Below are 25,046 nucleotides of genomic sequence, written 5' to 3'. Positions count from 1 at the left end.
AGTAAATTAAAACGATGATATCGTGCTCACTTAATGGAAATAAATTATAAAATTAAATTCAGCACCAACCTCAGACTCATGTTCTTTTTCTGGCTGTGTGAATGGTCTTACTCGAAGACAAACTTGGAGATAATCTTTAGATTCAGAACTGTTTGCCTTAAAAAGGAGAAAATATTTTAAAGATATAAACTGTAGAGTTTCAGAGATCACCTTTCTTTAAAGTGGCTGATTGTTATAGAATAATCTGAGATTATACAAAACCTCTAAGCAAACAGTGACTCTTCTGTTTTCATCCATTTTATATTTGCTTAAAGAAAAACAAATCTGTTTTAAAAAAAACAAAAATGCCAGAGAAGATTCAATTTCCCCTGCCTTCTATATTTATATTTAAAGTTTACAATATGCTTCTTTGGCATAAAACCGTAACTTTTATAATCAATACAAATAACAGGGCTGAAAGTCACTAAAACAAAGAAGAGTAGAGTAAATCACAAGTACCTAGAATACTCAATTAACCCAAATGCTCAAGACCATCATGCATTTTTTATTTATTTATTTATTTTGGTGTATTATATTCTCCTTACTGCTTCCTTTAAGAAAGGAATTAGCTTAGTTAATTTTTTTAAATAATTTTAAAGAAATGCTTTATATTAAAAAGTAAAACACAATTCATCAAACAAGACACAAGAAGAAAATTTGAATAATCCTATACCTATTAAAGAAATTCAACTTATATTCAAACAAAATAATCCTATATAAAAACTCCAAACCCTCCAAAAACCAATACCATTTGCAATAACCTGGTAGTTCACTGGTAAATTCTCTCAAACATTTAAGGTTATAATTACACAAATTAAAGACAAACTCTAAGAAAATGGAGAGAGAACACCTTTCAATTAATTTGAGTTTGACATAACCTGAATACCACAATCTGACAAAGATATCCTCAGAAAAAATTACAGAACAATATCCCTAATAATTATAAGATAAAGGCAAAATGTTCTCCAAAGTGTTGTACCATCTTCTATTCCCACAAAGAGTGGATAAACATGTCAGTTGCTCTGTACACTCACGAGTGGATGGTGTAGCCAGTCTTCTTCATTATCACCCTTCTAGTGGGTGTGAGGGTGGTATCTGATTGTGGATTTAATTTATGCATTTCCCTTATAGTGAAGAAGAACTAGAGAGCCTCTTAATGAAAGTGAAAGAGAAGAGTGAAAAAGTTGGCTTAAGCTCAACATTCAGAAAACGAAGATCACGGCATCCCATCCCATCACTGCATGGCAAACAGATGGGGAAACAATGGCGACAGTGGCTGACTTCATTTTTTTGGGCTCTAAAATCACTGCAGATGGTGACCGCAGCATGAAATTAAAAGATGCTTACTCCTTGGAAGGAAAGTTATGACCAACCTAGACAGCATATTCAAAAGCAGAGACATTCCTTTGTCAACAAAGGTCCATCTAGTCAAGGCTATGGTTTTTCCAGTAGTCAGGTATGGATGTGAGAGTTGGACTATAAAGAGAGCTGAGCACCGAAGAATCGATGCTTTTGAACTGTGGTGTTAGAGAAGACTCTTGAGAGTCCCTTGGACTGCAAGGAGATCCAACCAGTCCATACTTCCTTTAGGAAATCAGTCCTGGGTGTTCATTGGAAGGACTGATGCTGAAGCTGAAACTCCAATATTTTGGCCACCTGATACAAAGAGCTGACTCATCTGAAAAGACCCTGATGTTGGGAAAGATTGAAGGCAGGAGAAAGGGACAACAGAGGATGAGATTGCTAGATGGCATCACCAACTCAATGGACATGGGTTTGGGTAAACTCCGGAAGTTGGTGATGGACAGGGAGGCCTGGCGTGCTGCAGTTCGTGGAGTCGCAAAGAGTAGGACGTGACTGAACTGACTATGACTAATGATGTTGAGCACCTTTTGATGTGTGTATTAACCCTATGTATAGCTTCTTTTGTTAAGTATCTGTACAAATCTTTTGTCCATTTTTATTAGACTGTTTTCTTATTATTGACATGTAATTGTTTTAATATAATATGAAAAAAAGTTGCCTGTCAGGAAAAAAAAGAGGCAAAAATTCCCTAACAAAATATTAGCTAATACATAAAATAGGCAAGTATATCCTAACAAAAAATAGTTTATCCTAGTGCAAGGTCAAGCTGGCATTCAAAAATCAATCAGTAGATTAAAAGAATAAATGAGAAACTTTCATCACTACTAGATGCAAAAGAAGTGCATATGAATGACTTGAATTTGATACACGTATTCAACATCCATTCATAATAAGAATTACAAGCAGACTGGAACAGAAGGGAACTTCCTTAACCTGATAAAGAGCACTTATAAGAAACCTATACTTAACAGCATATATTATGACAGAAGACTGAATCAAAGAAGAGTAGCAAGATGAGTAACAACAAAGGGATTTCTGCTTTCACTACCTCTATTCAACACTATATTAGAGGTTCTAGATGTTTTAGCCAAAGTCATCAGTTGAAAGGAGGGGGAGAGGAGGAAAGAAGCGAAGGAGAGGGAAGAGGAAAAAGAAGAGAAGAAAAAGGAAGAGGGAAAGGATGGGAACGTAGAAATAAAATTGTCTTTATTCACAGACATCATGAACATCTACATTTTTATATGTTAAAAATATGACAACACCTTCAAAAAAGTTACCAGAACTATTAAATGAGTTTAGCAATGTAGTATGATAGAAGACCAATATGCAAAAAGTAACATTTCTGTATATGCTTGGAAGAAACAGAATTTGATAAAAAAAAAAATACCATTTGCAATAACCTCAAAAATTATAAACTAATTAAATAAAAATCTTAGCAATAGATCAGGAACACCATACACTGAAAATTAAAAACATTGCTCAGAGAAATTAGAAGGGACCAAAATAAACAGAGATATGCCTCATTCATTATTTGGTGGACTCAGTGTTAAGATATCCAATCCATTCTTCCAAAACTGATCTATAGATTCAATGCAACTGCAACAAAAAATCCCAGGAAGTATTTTGGGGGGATTAACTGACAAGCTCATTTAAAAACTCAGATAAATGCAAAGTTCCTAGAACAGTCAAAACAATTCTGATAAAGAAGAAATTTGATGGGCTAACACTACCACCTGAGTTCAACACATTTTAAAGCTACAGTGATCAAAACAGTGGGGTACCAACAGCCAGAGAGATACATAAATGAAACAGAATATATACAGTATTCAAAAATAAACCTCCACATACAAGAGTATTTGATTTATGACAAAGTTGTAAAGGAAATGCAGTACAGAAACGATAGCTCTTTCAACCAACTGCTAGAACAACTGGATATCTATATACAATTTTAAAAATAGCAATTTGAATACATATCTCACATTGTATAGAAAAATTAATTTCAAATGGGTCAGAGATCACAGACTTAAATATAAAACTAAAACTAAAAACTTCTAAAAGAAAACATAGAAGAAAACCTTTGTGGCCTTAAGCAAAGATTTCTTAGATATGCCATCAACAGCACAATACATAACAGAACAAACTGGTAAAATGGACTTCATCAAAATTTAAAACTTCTCTTCCAAAACAGCTGAAGGATGAAAAAACAAGCCATAGAGGAAATACTTGCAAAGGATATATCTGACAGACAGATGTATCCAGAGAACATAAAGAACACTTAAAATTCAATTTAAAAAAAATTCTTTTAATGGGCAAAAGATATAAATTGACATTTCTCTGAAGACACACAGAGGGCAAATAAGTACATGAAAACATATTTAACATCTTTGGTCATTAGGTAAATGCAAATATCAATTAGATTATCAATACATACCTATTAGAATGACTAAAAATAAAAAAGACTACTCAGGATAGCCAACATGAAATTGAAATAGAGGAACAAAGATGAAGAACTCACAATATCCAGCTTTAAGACATACTATAAAGCTACAGCAATCAAGATAGTGTAGCAGTGGCAAAAGAACAGAATCAATGGAACAGAAGAGAGCCCTGGAACAGATCAACATGAATATAGTCAGTTGATCTTTGACAAAAAAGCAAAAGCTACACAAGGGAGCAGACAATCTGTTCAACAAATGGTGCTGGAGCAACTGGACATCCATATGCAAAAAAATTAACCTAGACATAGACTTTACACCCGTCAGAGAAATTAACTTAAAAAGAATATAAACCTAAATGTAAAATGCAAAACTATTAAAATTCTAGAAAATCTGGATGACCCTGTGTTTGGTAACAACTTTTTTGATTCAACGTCAAAGGCATGATCTATGAAAAAAATAACAGATAAGCTGGGCTTCGTTAAAACTAATTTTATTCTTTGTAAAAGACATAATCAAGAGAATGATAAGACAAGCCAGAGACTGGGAGAAAATATGTGCAAAAAGTATACCAAATAAAGGACTATTAGCCAAAATATATAGAGAATTCTTAAAATGTAATAAGAACACAAACTGATTAAAATGGGCCAAAGACCTTATCAGATATCTTATCAAATAAGATATACAGATGCCAAATAAGCATATAAAAAGATGCTCCATACTTTATGTCATCAGGGAAATGCAAATTAAAATGAGCTATCACTACACATCTATTAGAATAGCTAATATCTGAACACTGACAACCAAATGCTGGTGAGGATGTGGATCAACAGGAATTCTCATTCACTGCTGGTGAGAACGCAAAATATTACAGCCATTTTGGAAGACAGTTTAACAGTTTCTTACAAGATTAAACACATTTTTGTTCCATACAATCTAGCAATCATGTTCATTGGTAATTATCCAAAGAAACTGAAAACTTATGTCCACAGAAAATGTGCATATGAATGCTCATAAAAGTTTTTTTCATAGTTCCCCAAAAGGACGTAACTAAAATGCCTTTCAATAGGTAAATGAATAAACCACAGTACATCCATATAATGGAATATAATTCAGAACTAATTATAATTCACAACTAAACTTATAATTATAAATTATAAACAAATTAAAATTATAAAATAAATATATACTTATATATATTTAAATTATAAACTAAATTAAAATTAGAACTAAATATAATTCAGAACAATGGAAACAGTGAGAGACTTTATTTTTTTGGGCTCCAAAATCACTGTGAACAGTGACTGCAGCCATAAAATTAAAAAACGCTTGCTGCTTGGAAGAAAACCTATGACCAACCTGGAAAGCATGTTAAAAAGCAGAGACATTACTTTGCTAACAAAGGTCCATCTAGTCAAATCTATGGTTTTTCCAGCAGTCATGTATGGATGTGAGAGGTGGGGACTATAAAGAAAGTTGAGCACTGAAGAATTGAGGCTTTTGAACTGTGGTGTTGGAGAAGACACTTCACAGCCCCTTGGACTGCAAGGAGATCCAACCAGTTCATCCTAAAGAAGTGAGTATTCGCTTCAAGGACTGATTGCTAAACCTGAAGCTCCAATACTTTGGCCACCTGATGGAAAGAACTGACTCATTGGAAAAGACCCTGATGCTGGGAAAGATTGAAGACAGGAGGAGAAGGGGACGACAGAGGATGAGATGGTTGGATGGCATCACCAACTCGATGGACATGAATTTGAATAAGCTCCAGGAGTTGGTGATGGACAGGGAAGCCTGGCATGCTGCAGCCCATGGGGTCGCAAAGAGTAGGACACAACTGAGCAATTTAATTGAACTGAACTGAACATCCTTATAAAGGAATATAATTCAGAACTAAAAACAACTGACGTATCAAGCCATGGCAAGACATGGAAGAATCTTAGATGCCTACTGCTAGGTGAAAGACGCCAATCTGAAATGGCTACAGACCGTATAATCCCAACTATTAAAATACGATATTCTGAAAAAGGCAAAACATGGGAGATAGTTAAAAGATCAATGGTTGGTGGGGTTGGGAAACAGAGGAACAGGTGAAACAGATGAATTTCAGGGTAGTGAAAATACACTGTATAATACCATAATGATGGATACATGTTATTACACATTTGTTCAATAGAATGTGTAACACCAAGCATAAACCATAATGAAACTATATTGTAACGAATATGAGTGATTATGTGTCAAAGTATATCCATGAATTGTAACAAATATACCTCTGTGGTAGGAGATGTTAATAATGAAGGAAGCTATGTGGGGGCAAAGAGAATATGGGAAATCATTGTATCTTCTCTTCATTTTAGCTGTGAATATAAAACTCCTCTAAAAAATGAAGTCTATTTAAAAACAAACAGATTGACTACACCAAGGGCTGGTGAGGATGTGGAAGAACTTAACTCTCACACATTGTTACTGGGAATATAAAATGCTATTATCACTTTGGAAAAGTTTGGTAGTTTCTTAAAAATGATCCAGTCATTCCAACCCTAGGTATTCATCCAAGGGGGAAAAAAAAAGGAAACATATATCCATACAAAGATTTGTATACAAAATTTCATAGAAGCTTTGTTTGTAATAGCCAGACACTATAAACACATGTGCCCATCAGCAAGCAAATGCCATTGTGATACAAAAGCAGACCTAGAAGACCTAGAAAATAAGTAAACCAATCAATATTTGAATTTCATATAACTTTCATGTCATGAAATAGGATTTTTCTTCTTCAACCATCTAGAACTGCAAAAACCAGTGACAGCTTGTGAGCAGTACAAAAACAGGCCATCCCTTCTTCTCTTCTTTTATGATTAAATCAGCTAAAGGAAAAAAGCCTGCCACATGAAATGGGTATTAAATAATTAGTTTTCTTTTATCTATGTTCCCTATACTCCCTCTTCCCCTTCCATCATTTTTTTTTTTTACCATTTCATAGCTTTTTTTTTTTAATTGGGTATTCACATGGTTGGTGTGCATTTTTGCTTTTCAGAGCTCTCATACAGGTATTTTAGTTAGTCTCTAGTTACTGTTGTTGTTTTAATGTTTCATGGGGGAAATGAGGACTTGGAGCATTCTAGTCTGCCTTTTTGCTAGTGTCAGTTCCTAGACCACTTGCTTACATAACACACACACACACACACACACACACACACACACACACGCAAAACAAAGTCACTGTGAGTAGTTTTAAATTTCCAGCAAAACTGAGGACAGAGAAAGTACATGAGGAAGTACAAAGTTCTCATATACTTTCTGTCCCCACACAAGCAAAGCTTCCCCCTCTATCACCCCACACCAGAGTGGTAACTTTGTTACATGTCATTATCACCCAAAGTACACAGTTGCCATTAATCAGAGTTCAGTCTCTTTTTTTTATTAGAATACAGTTGATTTACAATGTTGTTAGTTTCTACTATACAGCAAAGTCAATCAGTTATACCTATGCATATATCCACTCCATCTGTCTTTATAAAAGGGGTTAGTACATCTCTAAGGCATCAAAGTTAACAATCTAATCTGTAATAAAGACAATATAAATACATTGAAAGTAAATTTGTAAGAAAAAGTCTATAAACACAGCAAACATAGTAACAGGTAGGGTGGTAGAAACTTAGTAATGTTTATTTCTTAAACACTACTAAGTTAATTTTTTTTTAATCTGCATTATTTTTAAAACTAAGGCCTGCAGTTCCCAGGGGCATAGTGGAATATTTGACATTTTTGAGAGAACCATAGCAATACTTGACACATGTTGAAAACCATGAAGTAATTTGGTTTCAATACTGGATCACACTACTTCTTTTGACAAAGTCATATCTTAGTGAAGCTGGATTTCTCAGTGGTTGTTGTGATGAAAAGCAAGAACAACCCCAAAACAATGAAGAAAAGGAAATGAAGGTGGCAGTGTCTAATCTGATTCCAAAGTCTGAGAAGTTGTGCAGCACCCAAAAGGCACACATAACCCATCAGTAAGTAATCCTTGGTTAGTGAAGAAGGATGTTAAAATTCTTTTTTCATTTAATTTTTTCTCAAATGGCTACTAGGTTAGGCATAAATAGTTATTAAGTTGTCTGCACCTACTATTTGGAAAGCAACTGTTAAGTATTTAGGGCACCATGAGAAAACTACTGATATAAAAGTCTTGTCTTAAACCTACAAGGTTTGGAAAGCTCATCTTTAGTCGTACCTGTCAACAAGTGTATGTGTGCATGTGTGCACACGTCCATTAACACTCAATCACGACAATCACCATAATACTTTTCTTGTACTTACCTCAGTGCTGGAAGCAACTAAGGAAAATTCACGAGAGAGGTCAAGCTTAATGCCATCAAAATTTATTTCTGAAGGTCTTGCAAGTGGGTCAGCACTGAAAACATAAGATGGTCTAGACATCCCATCTTGATTTAAATTAGATTCCATTCTGCAAGAATAACAGTAACATCTTTAGAAAATCTCAATAAATCAGCATATAAACCATCCATAGTTTAAAAAGTCTATGAGTCCAGCCCGCTATTTCTTGCCACATAACTAGATTTCCAAAAGAAAGATATTACTATTTCATCTATAACATAATGAGCCAAGGAAAAGGCAAAAGAACAGATTACTTCCAGATTCTAAATCAACTAATATTGGGACACTGCCTACCACTACTGTTCATGTGATCCAACCAATAGGTAGATTCATCCAAAGAGATTTCAAGAGTGAAAATAATCCACAAAGTAAGACAGTATAAAACATTCAGTCTCTGTCTGAAATGCTCTCAGAAGTCAAATAATAAGGTGGAATAAATATAACCTTGTGCTTAGTTTTTTTAGTGTCTTCTGAAGAATATTAGATTTTGTAATGTTTTATAATTTAGGAGTTAAATTTGGTTATGTGGACAATTACTTTCAACTGAATTCTTCCAAACAATGCAAGTAAAAAGTAAAGTACTGGGCATTCCCTGGTGGTTCAGTGGTTAGGACTCAGCATTTTCACTGCCAGGGCCAGGGTTCAATTCCTGGCTGGGGAAATGAGATTCCACAAGCCATGAGGCATGATTTAAAAAAAAAAAAAAGTGATGTGAACGTATTTAAAACAGTACCTGATATGTCACAGGTGAATATGGAATACTTTACTAGTAAACTATTACACTCAAAAAAGATGTACTTTTTCCTAGAACTAACACCCAAAAAAGATGTCCGTTTCATTAGAGGGGGCTGGAATGCAAAAGTAGGAAGTCAAGAAATACCTGGAGTAGGGGCTGGTGCACTGGGATGACCCAGATGGATGGTACAGGGAGGGAAATGGGAGGGGGGTTCAGGATGGGGAACACGTGTACACCTGTGGCGGATTCATGTTGATGTATGGCAAAACCAATACAATATTGTACAGTAAAAAAAAAGAAAGAAATATCTGGAGTAAACAGGCAGATTTGACCTCGGAGTAAAGAATGAAGCAGAAAGAAGTAGAATTTTGACAAGAGAATGCACTGGTCGTAGCAAACACCCTCTTCCAACAACACAAGACTCTACACATGGACATCATCAGATGGTCAATACCGAAATCAGACTGATTATATTCTTTTCAGCCAAAGATGGAGAAGCTCTATACAGTCAGCACAAACAAGACCGGGAGCTGACTGTGGCTCAGATCATGAACTCCTTATTGTCAAATTCAGACTTAAATTGAAGAAAGTAGGGAAAACCACTAGACCATTCAGTTATGACCTAAATCAAATCCCTTACAATTATACAGTGCAAGTGACAAATAGATTCAAGGGATTAGATCCGACAGAGTGCCTGAAGAACTGTGGATGGAGGTTTGTGACACTGTACAGGAGACAGGGATCAAGATCAACCCCAAGAAAAAGAAATGCAAAAGGCCAAAACGGTTGTCTCAGAAGACTGAGTAAAGAAGAGAAGCTGAGTAAAGAAAAGAAGCAAAAGGCAAAGGAGAAAAGGAAAGAAATATCCATTTGAATGCAGAGTTCCAAAGAACAGCAAGGAGAGATAAGAAAGCCTTCCTCAGCGATCAATGCCAAGAAATAGAGGAACATAATAGAATGGAAAGACTAGAGATCTCTTCAAGAAAATTAGAGATACCAAGGGAACATTTCATGCAAAGATGGGCACAATAAAGGACAGAAATGGTATGGACCTAACAGAAGCAGAAGATATGACGAAGAGGTGGCAAGAATACACAGAAGAATTATACAAAAAAGATCTTCACGACCCAGATAATCACGATAGTATGATCACTCACCTAAAGGCAGACATCCTGGAATGCAAAGTCAGGTGGGCCTTGGAAGCATCACTACGAACAAAGCTAGTGGAGGTGATGGAATTCCAGTTGAGCTATTTCAAATCTTAAAAGATGATGCTGTGAAAGTGCTGCACTCGATATACCAGCAAATTTGGAAAACTCAGAAGTGGCCACAGGACTGGAAAAGGTCAGTTTTCATTCCAATCCCAAAGAAAGGCAATGCCAAAGAATGCTCAAACTACCGCACAATTGCACTCATCTCACACGCTAGTAAAGTAATGCTCAAAATTCTCCAAGCCAGGCTTCAACAGTATGTGAACTGAGAAATTCCAGATGTTCAGGCTGGATTTAGAAAAGGGAGAAGAACCAGAGATCAAATGGCTTTTGTTCGATCATCAAAAAAGCAAGAGCGTTCCAGAAAAACATCTACTTCTATATTACTGACTATACCAAAGCCTTTGACTATGTGGATCACAACAAACTGTGGAAAATTCTGAAAGAGATGGGGATACCAGACCACCTGACCTGCCTCTTGAGAAATCTGTATGCAGGTCAGGAAGCAACAGTTGGAACTGGACATGCAACATACTGGTTCCAAATCAGGAAAGGAGTACGTCAAAGCTGTATATTGGCACCCTGCTTATTTAACTTATATGCAGAGTACATCATGAGAAATGCTGGGATGGATGAAGCACAAGCTGGAATCAAAGATTGCCGGGAGAAATATCAATAACCTCAGATATGCAGATGACACCACCCTTATGTCAGAAAGCGAAAAAGAACTAAAAAGCCTCTTGATGAAAGTGAAAGAGGAGAGTGAAAAAGTTGGCTTAAAACTCAACATTCAAAAACTAAGATCATGGCATCTGGTCCCATCACTTCATGGCAAATAGATGGGGAAACAATGGAAACAGTGGCTGACTTTATTTTTTGGGCTCCAAAATAACTGCAGATGGTGACTGCAGCCATGAAATTAAAAGATGCTTGCTCCTTGGAAGAAAAGTTATGACCAACCTAGACAGCATATTAAAAAGCAGACATTACTTTGCTGACAAAGGTCTGTCTAGTCAAAGCTATGGTTTTCGTAGTAGTCATGTATGGATGTGAGAGTTAGACTATAAAGAAAGCTGAGCGCCAAAGAATTGATGCTTCTGAACTGTGGTGTTGGAGAAGACTCTTGAGAGTCCCTTGGACTGCAAGGAGATCCAACCAGTCCATCCTAAAGGAAATCAGTCCTGAATATTCATTGGAAGGACAGATGCTGAAGCTCTAATACTTTGGCCACCTGATGCAAAGAACTAGCTCATTTGAAACAACCCTGATGCTGGGAAAGATTGAAGGCAAGAGGAGGAGAAGGGGACAACAGAGGACGAGATGGTTGGATGGCATCATTAACTCAATGCACATGAGTTTGAGTAAACTCCGGAAGTTTGTGATGGACATGGAGGCCTGGCGTGCTACAGTTCATGGGGTCGCAGCGAGTCGGACACGACTGAAGGGCTGAACTGAACTGAAACTACTACAACTGAATTAAGCATCTTGCTATATTTAAAGACAAATGTAGAGGTAAGCTTCACTGATAAAATATTAACATTCAAATATTTACTGAGAATCCACTAGGTGCAGAATATCAGGGAGAAATGGAGAGAGCACGATATTCTTTGAATATTATGATATACTCAGAACAGTCACTGCCAATAGGGTTCCTGGCTCAAGAAGGTACTTGTAACGGGCATCCACAGGCATTAAGTAAATGAGCCAAAGATGGCCCCCGTATACTGGCCCTGAATTGTTTACTTCTTCACAGCAGGCTGGCAACGTTAGTTCAAAAAACCAACGAGGTGTCAAACTCAAATTTTTATACATCTGTTTGCTTTATACATAGCCAAAATAATCTTAGTTTTAGCCATTTAGAGCCCATCTGGTTTGCACATTCCATGAAACGGCACTCAACCATCCGCTAGCCACAGACAAAATCCAAGACTATAAAGACCCCAAGCCACTGCCGCCCTTTGAAGTTCTCAGACATGCAGACTCCCTACTGTGCTAGGACACTTATACTGAGCTCCCTCTGCTATCATTCCCACTTCTCTCCAATTCCTTACCCTCCCCTTCTAGGTGTTAGCCCTTCACTCTAGTCTCCGAGAAGTCTCATGTTTTGGGCAGCTTTCCAAGCATGCAGTCCTGTCCAAGCGCTAACCTGGTCAAGATCCTTGTGTGTTACTGCCACCTTGTGGTATCTTTTTCCTTGATCAGCGTTGAAACCCCCAAACTCAATACAAGGCTGTTTCTCTTTTTTTCCCTAAACTTCAAAGATTTAAAGAAACTATACATTTACCTTCAACAAAACCCAGCAAACTACAAGATCAACCAACCATACAATTAAGCAAGTTTAATCTTTATTGCTTTTTGCTTTCTTTGTATCATTAGTGATGTAATCAAAATGAGAAAGTATTTAAATGTAGTTTGATAGAATATTTCAAATATTTAATTTATGGGTGAAAATTAGAAAGAAAACGTATCTGATAGAATAAAAATCACTGATGTAGAACACAGAGGAAAAGTTTACAAAAACATGAACGTAATGGCTTGACATTTCATAACTCAAGTTTCATGGAAATGCCCAGGAAACTGGAAAGTAACCTTCATTCTTGGCCTTCAATTAATTTTTGGCTTAAAAAAATGTTGACAGATATTTTATGAAAATTACTAAGTTAAAAAGAATATTGTACCTCCTTAAAAAAAAAAGGTTACAGTTGTTTGTGCTTGCTTCTATGTTCAGTTTTCATGAATAAACTGCCCCTTAACAATCATAAAATGGAGAGATACATTGTCACTTCCTGTACTTGTAGTTAACTTCTATGGACGTGTGGCCTCCCTAATTAGACTAGAAATGAGAGCAAGGACCTTATCTTATACTACTCTGTACGCCTACAACAAAGTCAGAGATTTAGGCAGTGATAAAGACTCCCTGTATAGTGGGTTAAGTGGGTTAAATAATAATAAATAAAATCCTCTATGCGCAAAATTTTTTTTGGTCCTATATTATCTCTAGCCAACAGCAAGGTTCAAGACCTCATGGCTGAAGGCTGTTCCCACGTCTGAGAAATGGTATCCTTTTTCTTCTCTCCAATGAGATTTCATGATTGAAGAATGATTGCTAACTGAGGTTGCCGCATGTCATCCACAAAATACAGTCAAAAAAAAGTCTTTACAATTAACTTATGAGTCTTTTACATTATTTTGCAACCTGAAGTCTCAGGTCTTGGACATTTAATAAAATGTACACAGTTATGGCTGTTTCCGGGTAATGCTACCTTGTTTTAAGAACGGATTCAAACCTGAATTTGATCAGCTTGGGGATTAAAAACAAACTAACCCATAAGGCTCGAACTTCTGTCCATTAGCCCTGCAGTAAGGAGTATTAGAGAGCGACCCTAAGCAGGAATCACTGAACCAAAAAGTATAATGAGATGGGGGAAACCTTCCAAACGGGGGGTGGGGGTGGGTGGGTGGAGATGACTGCAGTCATCACACTCGCCACACACACCCCCTCTCGCTCCGCACTGCAAAGACCAAGAAGGGAGCGCCCCGGCACCGGCGGCAGCAGTCTGGAAATAACGGCACAGACATCGAGCCCCCGACTGCCCTAAAAACAGACCAAGCCACTTGCCGAGCAAAATGCTCACCTTGGGGATACAGGACACCAGATCTGGCAAAGGAGGCCTGATCCTCAAAGCAGCAGTAACAATAATAAAAATACTAAGGCTGGCAAATACATGGTGCTTACTATACCAATGGCACTATTTCTAACAGTTTTACACATTATCCTTATCTTCGTAAGAGCCGGAAGAGGTAGGTTCTATAATTAACCCCTTTTAACAGATAAAGAAACTGAGGCCCAGAGATACTGAAGTCGTTGCCTTGCCTCAGAGGCGGCGATTGTTGTTGTTGTTGTTGAGTCGGTCGGTTGTGTCCGACTCTTTGCAACCCCAGGGACTGAAACGGCGGAGACCAGATTTAAACCCTAACGCTAGTAAAATGGTTCAGCCCTCCACAGAGCACCCGGAGCCCCACGTATCGACAGTAACCTGAGGGGCGTCTTGAGCCCGGTCGGAAGGTACTCACACCGTCTGAGACCTTTCTTCACCTCACCTGGTATGTACGCAGTCCCCCATTTCCTTCCTCGGGCCCTCACCTGCAAACGTTATCCTGCCAGCCCCGCCCGCGACCAGCACTGAGTTATTGCCCTTTTCAAATTCAAACAATGGCGGCCAGGGGCCCGCATTGAACGCTGGGAGTGGGCGGAGCTTCCGGAAAGACGCGTCGGAGCGCCGCGGTCTCTCTCTGTGGATTTCTCTTCCGCTCCCGGGAGAAGCTTTCAAATTTGGGGGCGGGTCTCGGTACGCCGAGCGACCAATGGGCAGAAGCAGACTGGAGAGCGGCTAGTGGGCGGAGCTTCTCGCGGGTATCCGCGTGCCAAGCTGGGTAGGATGCTGCTTCCTGGCTGCGGTGGGTACCACCCTCTCTTGACAGCGTTGCGGATCTCGGATTCCAATCTGGAGACAATAAAGACGTAGCGGAGGCCCCGAAGTGAGGCCGCTGCCACCACACTTAGCTCCGCGACTCCCCTAGGGACCAGGTGAGAAATGGCAGGCCTTTTCACTGCGGACCGGGAAGGCTCTGCTTCGAAAGAGTAACTTAGAATGAGCGCTGCCCGCACCCAGAAGGTCACTTCACTTCCTTCGCTTCATGATCCTACCTGTTGTCCGTAAGCGCCCTCATGGACAAGGTACATTTTTCTCAGAAAAGACTTTCAAAAGCATTCTTCACGTTTTGTGGGTTTGTTTGCTAGTTTTTGCCATTCTGAAAATATAAAGCAGCTACCTATCTTCCATGCACAGGTAAGGTCTTTGCAGTGCTCAAAATGTAAGTGCCAGTACATCGTCTCTGATGATCTTAAAGTGATCCTTTGCCTTAGGTGCAGTGTTATTACAGTCATATGACAAGTATTTACTACTTGGGCCATCTCTGCGTGCTGTGCTTCATTTTAAAGAAAAGTAACTGCTAACGTTAACTGAGCATTTACCTTGTGCCAGCCGTGGTCCTAAGCACTTTAAAACTGGTTTATGGTACTGATCTGGAGAACAACCCTATGAGGTAGATACTGTTAATATGCACTTTTTATAGATTTTGAGGAAACCGAGTTCAAGATTAAACAATTTGCTCAAAGGCATACAGCTATTAATGGTGGAACTGGGAATTTAAACTCAGCTGGATGACTTCAAGACCTGCCCTCTCACATGTGATCTTATTTTCCACTGTTTTATTTGGTTAGCAGCATTTGTAACATAGTAACTGTTTTGTTGAGCTTATTGTCTTTCTTTTTCTTTTTCTATATTTATGTTTCCCATAACCTACCCAGCTTCCCTTTCTAACTTCCCACTGTCTCATTCCTTTTGCTTTCTTTCCCCACAAAATCATATTTGTGGTGAGCCAGTTTGGAGTAAAGAAGGGATGCAAGGCCAGGAGTAAAAATGAACAGAGAAAGTAGATGTGAAAGGGAAGAAAGCAGAGATGATCAAATAAAACTGTAATTTACTGTTTGGGCTGGAACTTAAGTCTTTAGGGGCCTCTGTGTCAAACTCGTCATTACCCCTTCAGGCAAGTCTACCCAAAAATCTACCCTTCCAGTCTGCACCTCATAACGCCTGTTTTGCTTTTTACTAGCTGTTACTGATTCCAACTCTTGGGCCCTCCAGGTGCTACATTTATTTATTGTTCAACAAATATTTATTGAAAACCTGCTAAGTACTAAACACTACACTAGGTGGTATTGAGACAGTGGAGGAGAGCTACCAAAACGGACCCTAACCCTCCAGGAGCTTTGTTGTACAGTCGTGTCTGACTGTTTGCAACCCAATGAACTACAGCATGCCAGGCTTCCCTGCCTATCACTGTCTCCAGGAGTTTGCTCAGACTCATGTCCACTGAGTCAGTGATGCCATCCAACCATCTCATCCTCTGTTGTTCCCTTCTCTTGCCCTCAGTCTTTCCCAGCGTTAGGATCTTTTCCAATGAGTTGGCTCTTCAAATCAGGTGGCCAAAGTATTGGAGCTTCAGCTTCAGCATCAGTCCTTCCATCGAAAATTCATGGTTGATTTCCTTTAGGATTGGTTGGATCTCCTTGCTGCCCAGGGGACTCTCAAGAGTCTTCTCCAGCATCACAGTTCGAAAGGATCAGTTCTTCAATGCTCAGCCTTCTTTATGGTCCAACTCTCACATCTGTCCATGACTGCTTGAAAAACCATAGCTTTATACGGACTTTTGTCAACAAAGTGGTGTCCCTGCTTCTTAATGTGCTGTCTAGATTTGTCATAGCTTTTCTTCCAAGGAGCAAGTATCTTTTAATTTTGTGTCTGCAGTCATCATCTGCAGTGATTTTGGAGCCCAAGAAAATAAAAATCTGTCACTGTTATATTCCAATAATTGACAAAAAATTGCAAATACAAATAAAAAGACATAATTGAGAAATTACAACTGTACTGAGTGTTTTGAAGAAAATGTTTAGAGCTGTAAGACAATGTCACTAGAACTTGAGCAAGTAGTGTTTGATCTGGATCTCCAAGGGTTATTAGATGTCAAATAAGTTTAAAAAAAAGAGAGGAGTAAGCACCCAGGTATAGGGGAAGGATAAATTCAAGAACCAGTGGATTTTCTGCCTTATTTTATTCTAGCTCCCAGCAGTATTCCTCACAGTTTGTTTCATCCACACAGTTAAATGTTTCACCCTTGAAACATTCTTCATTTGGCTTGTGGGCCAGCAAAAGGTCACTCTCTCCTTGTTTACTGTTAATCTCTGCCTTAGCATATTCAATATGGGATCGTGATTTTTCATTGCAAAACGTGAAGCCTCTCCTCCCTAATCTGTGCCTCAGTAAATGACACCACCACGCATCTACCTAGTTATTCATGAGGAGGAATCATCTCTGAGTTCTCCTTTTCCCTCACCGCTCTCATCCAGTTCATAAACAAATGTATCTGTTGAACTTTTTTGTTAGAAGTGAAATAAAATGCTCGCCTCCCTTTTCACTGCCCAGACCCCTACAGCCTCCAGCTGGTCTCCTGCTTCACAGCCTGTTCTCCATTATTTATAGGGCAGCAAAACCAGCTTCAGGTGGGAATGATCATGTCAGCCTCTGGCTTAAAGCACTTCAATGACGTTTTAGAATAAAATGATATTTATATTGTTCAGTGAAAAAAAAAGATGCAAAAGTATATTAAAACTGTACTATTATGTAAGCAAGAAGAAGAAATGAGAGTTTACATACATATATATTCCACACACATTTTTGGTATATTTTTGAAGATAGAAATACAAAAACTATAAAACAGAAAATTAGTTGTAAATGGTTATCTATAGGGGATGGGAATGTGGCTTCTGTAACTTTTAAAAAAAAACCAGAGTTTTGCTTTTTCAAAAAATTAAACCTAAAAATAAAAGCAAGCCCTAAAATTTAATGCAAAGAAAGAGATGAATTTATCTGTATATTGAATTGTCAGCTTAGCTACACAGAGATAAAGAGCTTGTTCAATTAACTTGGGCACAGTATTCTATGTACAGGAGTTAGGAGTTGTGGGATATGATGAGCAAAGAGAAATGCAAAAAAATTAATAACTTGGCTTAGAAGGCTTGATGTTGAAACGGGTATTGGTATAATTTTGAAACTATTATGCATGTGTTATAGGAAAAACCAAATCATTAAATATGTTCATGTTTGGTTCTAGGGTTCTCACTGTGGGAGAAGGGAAATAAATATGGTATGATAGAAAGTAAAGAAGAATCCCATGATGTTAGATTTGAATTGGTAGTAGAATGACCTGGGTTGTTTGGGTTTTTTTTTAATCTTTTTTTATCTTAATTGGGTCCACTAAGAGGGCCTGGAGGCATAGAAGCCCTGGCACCCCAGTAACAATGAACACCCCAGGACCAAGCCACCCAAATGGTTTCTAAATACCATTTATCACTAAAAGAAACCAGTGCCTCTTGGAGAGAAGACTGCTTCCAGGTCTGGGGCAAGGAAATTATAAAGTGAGCCTAGAACATTCTTGTCAGAAAAAGAAATCTTCAGAATGAATGAAGTCATTTAACAAAGGACACTGGATCTGGCATAAAGGGTTTTACACTGACTATGTTTGGAACAATTTGTGCATCAAAAGAATAATGATGGTAATAGTTTAATAACACATTTAATGTTTTAAGTCCTCTTTGTAGGAGAGTGGATGAGGGAGAAAAGAACTAAAAATGGAAACCTCTTCTTTACACGAGAATGCCAGTTAATGCAAAAAGAATAGTAAAATATCCCCACTTTGCAACTCCCAATGTAAAAATTGACATCCCTGCTAAGTCACTTCAGTCATGTCCGACTCTTTGGGACTCTGTAGACTGTAGCCTGCCAGACTCCTCTATCCATGAGATTCTCCAGGCAAGAACCCTGGAGTGGGTTTTCATGCCCTCCTCCAGGGGATCTTCCTGACCCAGCAATTGAACCCGTGTCTCTTATGTCTCCTGCTTTGGCGGGCAGGTTCCTTAACCACTACTGCCACCTGGGAAGCCCAAAAATCAACATGCTGCTGCTGCTAAGTCGCTTCAGTCGTGTCTGACTCTGTGCGACCCCATAGACGGCAGCCCACCAGGCTCCCCCGTCCCTGGGATTCTCCAGGCAAGAACACTGGAGTGGGTTGCCATTTCCTTCTCCAAAAATCAACATAGATAAAGCTTATCAGTTAATGCTAAAACAAGGGATTGTGTGTGTGTGTGGTCACCCGACTCTTTGGGGTCTGTGACCCCATGGACTGGGGCCCACCAGGCTCCTCTCTCCATGGCACTTTCCAGGCAAAAATACTGGAGTGGATTGCTAGTTTCTACTCCAGGGGATCTTCCCAACCCAGGGATCAAACCTGCATCTCCTGCATTGGCAGGCAGATTCCTGCCAGTGCATCACCTGGGAAGCCTGCCAGAAATGTTTAACCTGAATCTAATCATGAGGACCATTTTACAGGTCAACAGACCTAGAAATGTCAGTGTTAGGGAAAGAGAAAGTCAAAAGTCAGGTGCTTGTTGCTAAATGAAATCCATGAATCTTCATTGGTTATAGATTTTTTAAAAAGTAACTGCAAAAAGAAAAACATTTTGTAGACAATTGGGAAAATTTAAATATGGATTACATAGTAAATTATACTGAATCAGTATTAATTTGGGGGCATGTGATAATTTGTGACCATGTAGAAGCATGTCTTTATTTTGGAAAGATGTTTGTTTCAGTATTTAGCAGCAAAGTCTATCAGTGCTGCAACTACTTACCTTCAGAAGATTTGGGGGAAAAAATAGAATGTTAGGGAGAACAAAAGAAGAGAGAACAAAGAAAATAGATCCAAAACAGTTATGTGACAAATAGTTCATAGTTTTTATAGCTTTGAGGTTTTCTAAAAGGAAAAGGGAAAAAAAAATCCTAATTTTTTTTTTTTTGGCCACACTGCCCTGCATGTGGGATCATAGCTCCCTGACTAGGGATCGAACCCACACCCCCCTACGTTGGAGGGTAGAGTCTTAACCCACACCCCCTTTACTGGAAGACAGAATCTTAACCACTGGACCACCAGAAGTCCCCCAAATTCCTAATTTTTATGATGACCTACTAGGTCCTACAGGATCAAGTACCAGCCAATCTTACTCCCCACTTTCTTACCTCTGTACAGTGAGTTCTACTCTGGGTACCTCAAACACACCAGCCTCTTGTAGCATATGTGAACCTTTGCATAGATTCCCTCCACCTGAATTCTCTCTTCTCCATTTATCATGTGACTCACTTATCTTCGTGCTTTAGATCTCTTTTATCATATTACCTGCTTAAAAAAGACTTTCTGTCCGTCTTATCTCAAATGCTCCTCTTTTTTATTTGCAGGCTAGATTTCATTTTCCTACTTATTACAACCAGCAATTATCTTTTTTATAGTAATTATTACATGTCTGGTTTTTGTTGTCATTGTTCTCCCACCTCCTAAAAGGTAAGTTCTGTAAGAGCCGTGTTTCTCTTGGTCACTGCTGTATCCTCAGTGACTCCGTAAATACGTGGTGATCAAACAAAGACTTGCTGAACAATGAATGAAGGCTGAGGTGGCTGAGGTGGGTGGAGAGGGATGGGCTAAGGGCAGATCCTACAAGGCTTAGTCAACTAAGTGACTGATTTGGATTCTTATTCTAAGAACAATGAGAAACCAAAGGACTGTTGTAAGTGTGCGTATCATACAATACCATTTGCCTTTGTGTTTTGAAAAGGTTAATCTCCTGGAGCAGAGAATAGAGGCTGCCAAGGAGAATGCCGTTGAACCAGCCAGGAGGCTATTGCAGCCATCCCAACAAGAGGTGGTGATAATGTGGAACTGGGAGATGGCGGAGCAGATGCAGAAAACTGAACAGATTTCAGAGGTATTTTTTCCTGCTTTTTCCATCTCAGCACCAGCCACTAGTTTTCCCTTAGAAACACAGAGCCAACTTGATTGGGAGATGCTTAAGATTTAGGCCCATTCCAAATAATTCCCATTAGTCCCCTTGAAGTGAACGTTAGCTTAAGATGAAAAAAGTAAGTTACATCAAGCTGATTTCTTGCTCTGATCACAGCCTGTACAAGTAGTAATAACTAAGTTCCTCTGTGCTGGATACTATTCTAAGCACTTTATACTCATTCAATCCTAGATACCATGTGAAGTATTGTTATCAGTATCCTGCCTTTAGTTATTGTCCTATTGCTAAGTCAAGTCCGACTCTCTGCCTTTAGTAGAGAAGAAAACAGTCGTGGCACTATTGAGGAACAGTAAAGGTATTCACTACACAGAGGTGTTAGGTTTAGTCAGGAAATGCCTGTAAAGTACTTTTAAAAGTGCCTGGCACATGTTAAATAATAACTTATTGTACAAATAGTAAACGATAGAATTGGAATCTGGGTAGATGGCTATAGAGTCTACACAGTTTACCACTGCTTCCTACTGCTTCTTAAAGTTTGGACCGAACACCCTGAAACTCTACTGAAAGAAGACGGAGTGCCAAGCTCCTGCGGCAAAGCCATCTCCAAATACAGGACTAATGTAGACAGTTGTTCAATCCAAAAACTGAGTAGGTATTTTTGCAAAGGTTTGAATAACAGGTTCAACAAACATTTATCAGGTACCCATTATACAGCAGGTATCTCTGTCTTTAAGAAGGCTTCGTCCTAAAGCAAGTCTTTCTCAATCTGAGATTTCAAGCAAGAATATAATCCCTGTTCCCTACAGCACCCATCGTATGTAATGCAATCATTTCTCTCTTATGCCTGTAGAATGGTATTACTTCTGTGGCCATCCTGAGAAACCTGAGAAAATAGTCACATGAATAATTTTTTTTTTTATCCTGTGGTTTATATGGGGAAATCCATGCACAATTTCAAAACAGTATGACAAATGTTATGATAGAAGTGTACAAAGAGTAATAGGAGCAGAATGAGAATAATTTAGAGTGACCGTTCTGATGATAGACAGATTTGAGTTTCAATATAAACTCAGTCACTTACAGGAAGTGACCTCGGGAAGGATATAAAAGTCTCCCTAAAGTTGTGAGGATTAAAATAGCATTTGTTAGTTATTTAGTAAAGCCTAACACATAATATGTTTCATCATGCTATTTGTTTTTATTCAATCTGCATAAGTCACTGGTATGCAAGCTCATGCATGTCTGTCTAGAACCTCTGTAACCCTGACACTTAAAACAGTGCGTTGCATATAACAGCCATTGAATAAATATTTTTTATATTTATAAATGACATCCACCAAGGAAGGTTTTGTAAAGTGGCATGTAGACTGAAATGAATGAATGGGGTTTGCCAGTGAATTGTAGAAGGAGACCATTCCAGGCAATGAAAACATATGAGGCAATGAAAAAAAGACATGAGCACACAAAAGTCATTACAAAAACTGTTAAGTACGTAGTTCAATAAGACTTTGAGTATAGCTACCATGGACGATGACAGGAGATGAAAAAAGCAGGCAGGACCTACATATAAAGGGTCCTGTATGTATGACATGCTAAAAAAGAGTTAGAATTACTGTATTCTATAGTGCATAGGAGGTTGTACACAGCAGAGACATGCAGGGCGGAAATGGAGGAAGAGAAGCAACAGAAAGGTTTAGGTCTGTAATATCCCAGTCTTACAATGTGGGAGTCAAGAGATGAAGGACCAGGACATAGAAGTTAATTATTTATAGGTGTGAAGGTAACCAGTAGAGGCAGAAAAATAACCATAACTCTCTTGGCTAAGTGCTTATCTGTCATTGTAGAAAGTAAGTAGATAGTGCCTATAATTAATACATGAAGAAATAACATTAGGAGTGTGTTATTCAAAAATATGTCAACAGAACTAAAAGTAGATTGTAAGGGTGATTGCTTCTGAGAAGCAGGACAGGAAGGGGACTGGGGAAGCTTTTTGTTACAAGCTCTTTTTAAATTCGTAATAAGAATTTTCTAATGTGATGTGTCAAAGAAACGACACACTATTCACTTACTGTGTGTCAAGCTATAAGACCCCATCATCTCCTCACTGAAGGAGGCTCCCCACTCCTGAGCTTGCAGAGGTTGCATCATTGGCCATCTTTCTAAAACTTGGTCGACTGGTACTTGCCTGAGAGCTTCTGCACTCTCTCTTCCCTCTGTTCTCTCCAGATGTCTCTCCATGACTAACTTGTCATTATTCAGTGTTACCCTCCCCAAAGAGGTGATCTTTGCCCACTCCCCCTGAGCTTGCTCCCTCCACCCCCCACCCCCCCCAGCCAGTCACTTTCTATCCAACTGACCTCATTTACTTTCTTCATAACGTTCTTACAATAACTGAAATTACTTTCTTTGTTTACACTATGTCTTCCCCCACCATAGGGCAGACCTATGAGACAGAGACTTCATCCATCTTGTTCACCACTATATCCCTAGTACCTAGGACAGTGCCTGGCACATAGTAGGTGCCCAATAAATCCTCATTAGGTATTCAATAAAACTTTTATTAATAGGATGTATAGAGGAATTCACACTGTGCACTTTCTTATATGCCATCTCATTTAGTCTTAAGACCCTAATATTTCTTCAGCATAAATATATACATGTAACTGCACACACACACGCGCACACACACATACTCCACAGATGGGTTTCCCAGTCCAGACTCTTCCAAGTCCTAAAGCTGGGGTTTCTGTTTTCTACTTCATCTTCAGTGTCCTCTGGTGGGGAAGGATCTCACACGATTTTGAAAAGATAAACATCTTTTTAAATATATATCTTTTCAAATATATCCTGTTGACAAGGTTGAAATTCATAGCAGTTCATTTGGGAGCCTAGCAAGGTCTTAGGACACAGGCAGACATTCTCTGGGTTTCCCAGGTAGCTCAGTGGTAAAGAATCCGCCTGCCAAGATCCAGGTTCTGTCCCCCGGTTAAGAAGATCCTATAGAGAAGGACATGGCAAGCCGCTCCAATATTCTTGCCTGAGAAACCCCATGGACCGAGGAGCCTGGCGGGCTGCAGTCCATGGGATTGCAAAGATTCAGGCACGACAAAGCAGCAGCAGATGTCTTTCAGCTGGAGGAGCTAAGAGGCCCAGGGCAGGTGCAGCAGTGAGCTGACACTGAGGACAGCACCTGTGGGTCTCCTAATACACGAAGAGCCACGCTCACTCGCACGGTGGGGATGAACTGCAGTCCCCGGCCTCCTTCCCACACAGCTCCCCGTGCTGGTCAGCAACCATCTCCTCACGTGGGCTCCCTCCCCTACTCTGCTGTTTTTTGGAAGTCCATCAGTTGAGTTATTAACTGTCTCTCTTTGAATCCCTGATCTAAAAATCTCAGTTGTCCCCAAGTCGACATGGGTAGATCTAACTACATGGAAGTATGGAACAAGAAAGAAGAACACAGCACTAGCATTTCAAGACCTTTTCTCACTGCAAATATGAAAAATCAGACCATTCTATTACCAAAATGAAAGTTCAGTTCAGTTCAGTTGCTCAGTCATGTCCGGCTCTTTGCAACCCCATGAATCACAGCACGCCAGGCCTCCCTGTCCATCACCAACTCCCGGAGTTCACTCAGACTCACATCCATCGAGTCAGTGATGCCATCCAGCCATCTCATCCTCCGTCATTCCCTTCTCCTCCTGCCCCCAATCCCTCCCAGCATCAGAGTTTTTTCCAATGAGTCAAGTCTTCGCATGAGGTGGCCAAAGTACTGGAGTTTCAGCTTTAGCATCATTCCTTCCAAAGAAATCCCAGGGCTGATCTCCTTCAGAATGGACTGGTTGGATCTCCTTGCAGTCCAAGGGATTCTCAAGAGTCTTCTCCAACATCACAGTTCAAAAGCATCAATTCTTCGGCGCTCAGCCTTCTTCACAGTCCAACTCTCACATCCATACATGACCACAGGAAAAACCATAGCCTTGACTAGACGGACCTTTTAAAACCAAAACATTATGCATTATATCTTGCATTGTTTTGAAAATAGCACAAGGCGGTGCTAGTGGACCTCACATATTTTTCAGCAGCAATTATAGACTTTCTGGTGAACTTTTCTAAAGACTTCTCTTTCTGATGAGCTATTTCAAGATTCTGGCTTCCTCAGAAGGAGGAAGAAGGATCATGCCAATATGATCTTTTTATTTCAGAAAATATTACCTTTATTATATGTATTTCAGATTTTCATTACTAGGGAAAATAATGATGTCATGAGTAGTTTGACTGTTTTTGGTTGAGGAAAGCCAGTGAATTCACTGTAATTAATTGGAACATAATGAGACCAATTTTAGTAACTCCCTCAAAATATACAATCTTTGCTCTATGCCAACAGG

The 25,046-nt window shown here is 39.1% G+C and overlaps 2 protein-coding genes across 7 annotated transcripts in view; one reads left to right on the top strand and one right to left on the bottom strand.

Moving 5' to 3' along the window:
• Nucleotides 1–14,466, bottom strand: part of KIF20B (kinesin family member 20B) — an 85,231-nt gene extending 70,765 nt beyond the window's left edge. For 4 of the 5 annotated variants that reach the window (XM_044935221.2, XM_025274110.3, XM_044935223.2 and 1 more), the window contains exons 1-3: nt 14,289–14,460; nt 8,163–8,310; nt 70–156 (exon numbers count right to left, since the gene is read on the bottom strand). In XM_044935221.2, the coding sequence (XP_044791156.2) occupies nt 70–156; nt 8,163–8,310; nt 14,289–14,311 (258 nt within the window). In that variant the 5' untranslated portion in view covers nt 14,312–14,460. Of the gene's footprint in view, nt 1–69; nt 157–8,162; nt 8,311–14,288 lie in introns of all 5 variants that reach the window. The other variant, XM_044935222.2, reaches the window with a different exon arrangement.
• A 170-nt stretch (nt 14,467–14,636) lies between these two features.
• PANK1 (pantothenate kinase 1) overlaps nt 14,637–25,046 on the top strand; it is a 104,629-nt gene continuing 94,219 nt past the window's right edge. The window contains exons 1-2 of one of the 2 annotated variants that reach the window (XM_025274116.3): nt 14,637–14,775; nt 20,473–20,622. The gene's annotated coding sequence lies outside the window, so the exon portion shown is untranslated. Of the gene's footprint in view, nt 14,926–20,472; nt 20,623–25,046 lie in introns of both variants that reach the window. The other variant, XM_025274115.3, reaches the window with a different exon arrangement.

This window comes from Bubalus bubalis, chromosome 23 (assembly GCF_019923935.1).
Source record: "Bubalus bubalis isolate 160015118507 breed Murrah chromosome 23, NDDB_SH_1, whole genome shotgun sequence".
Taxonomy (NCBI): Eukaryota; Metazoa; Chordata; class Mammalia; order Artiodactyla; family Bovidae; genus Bubalus; species Bubalus bubalis.
Note: the sequence above shows the minus strand (reverse complement) of the source record. Positions and strands in the feature narration are given on the sequence as shown.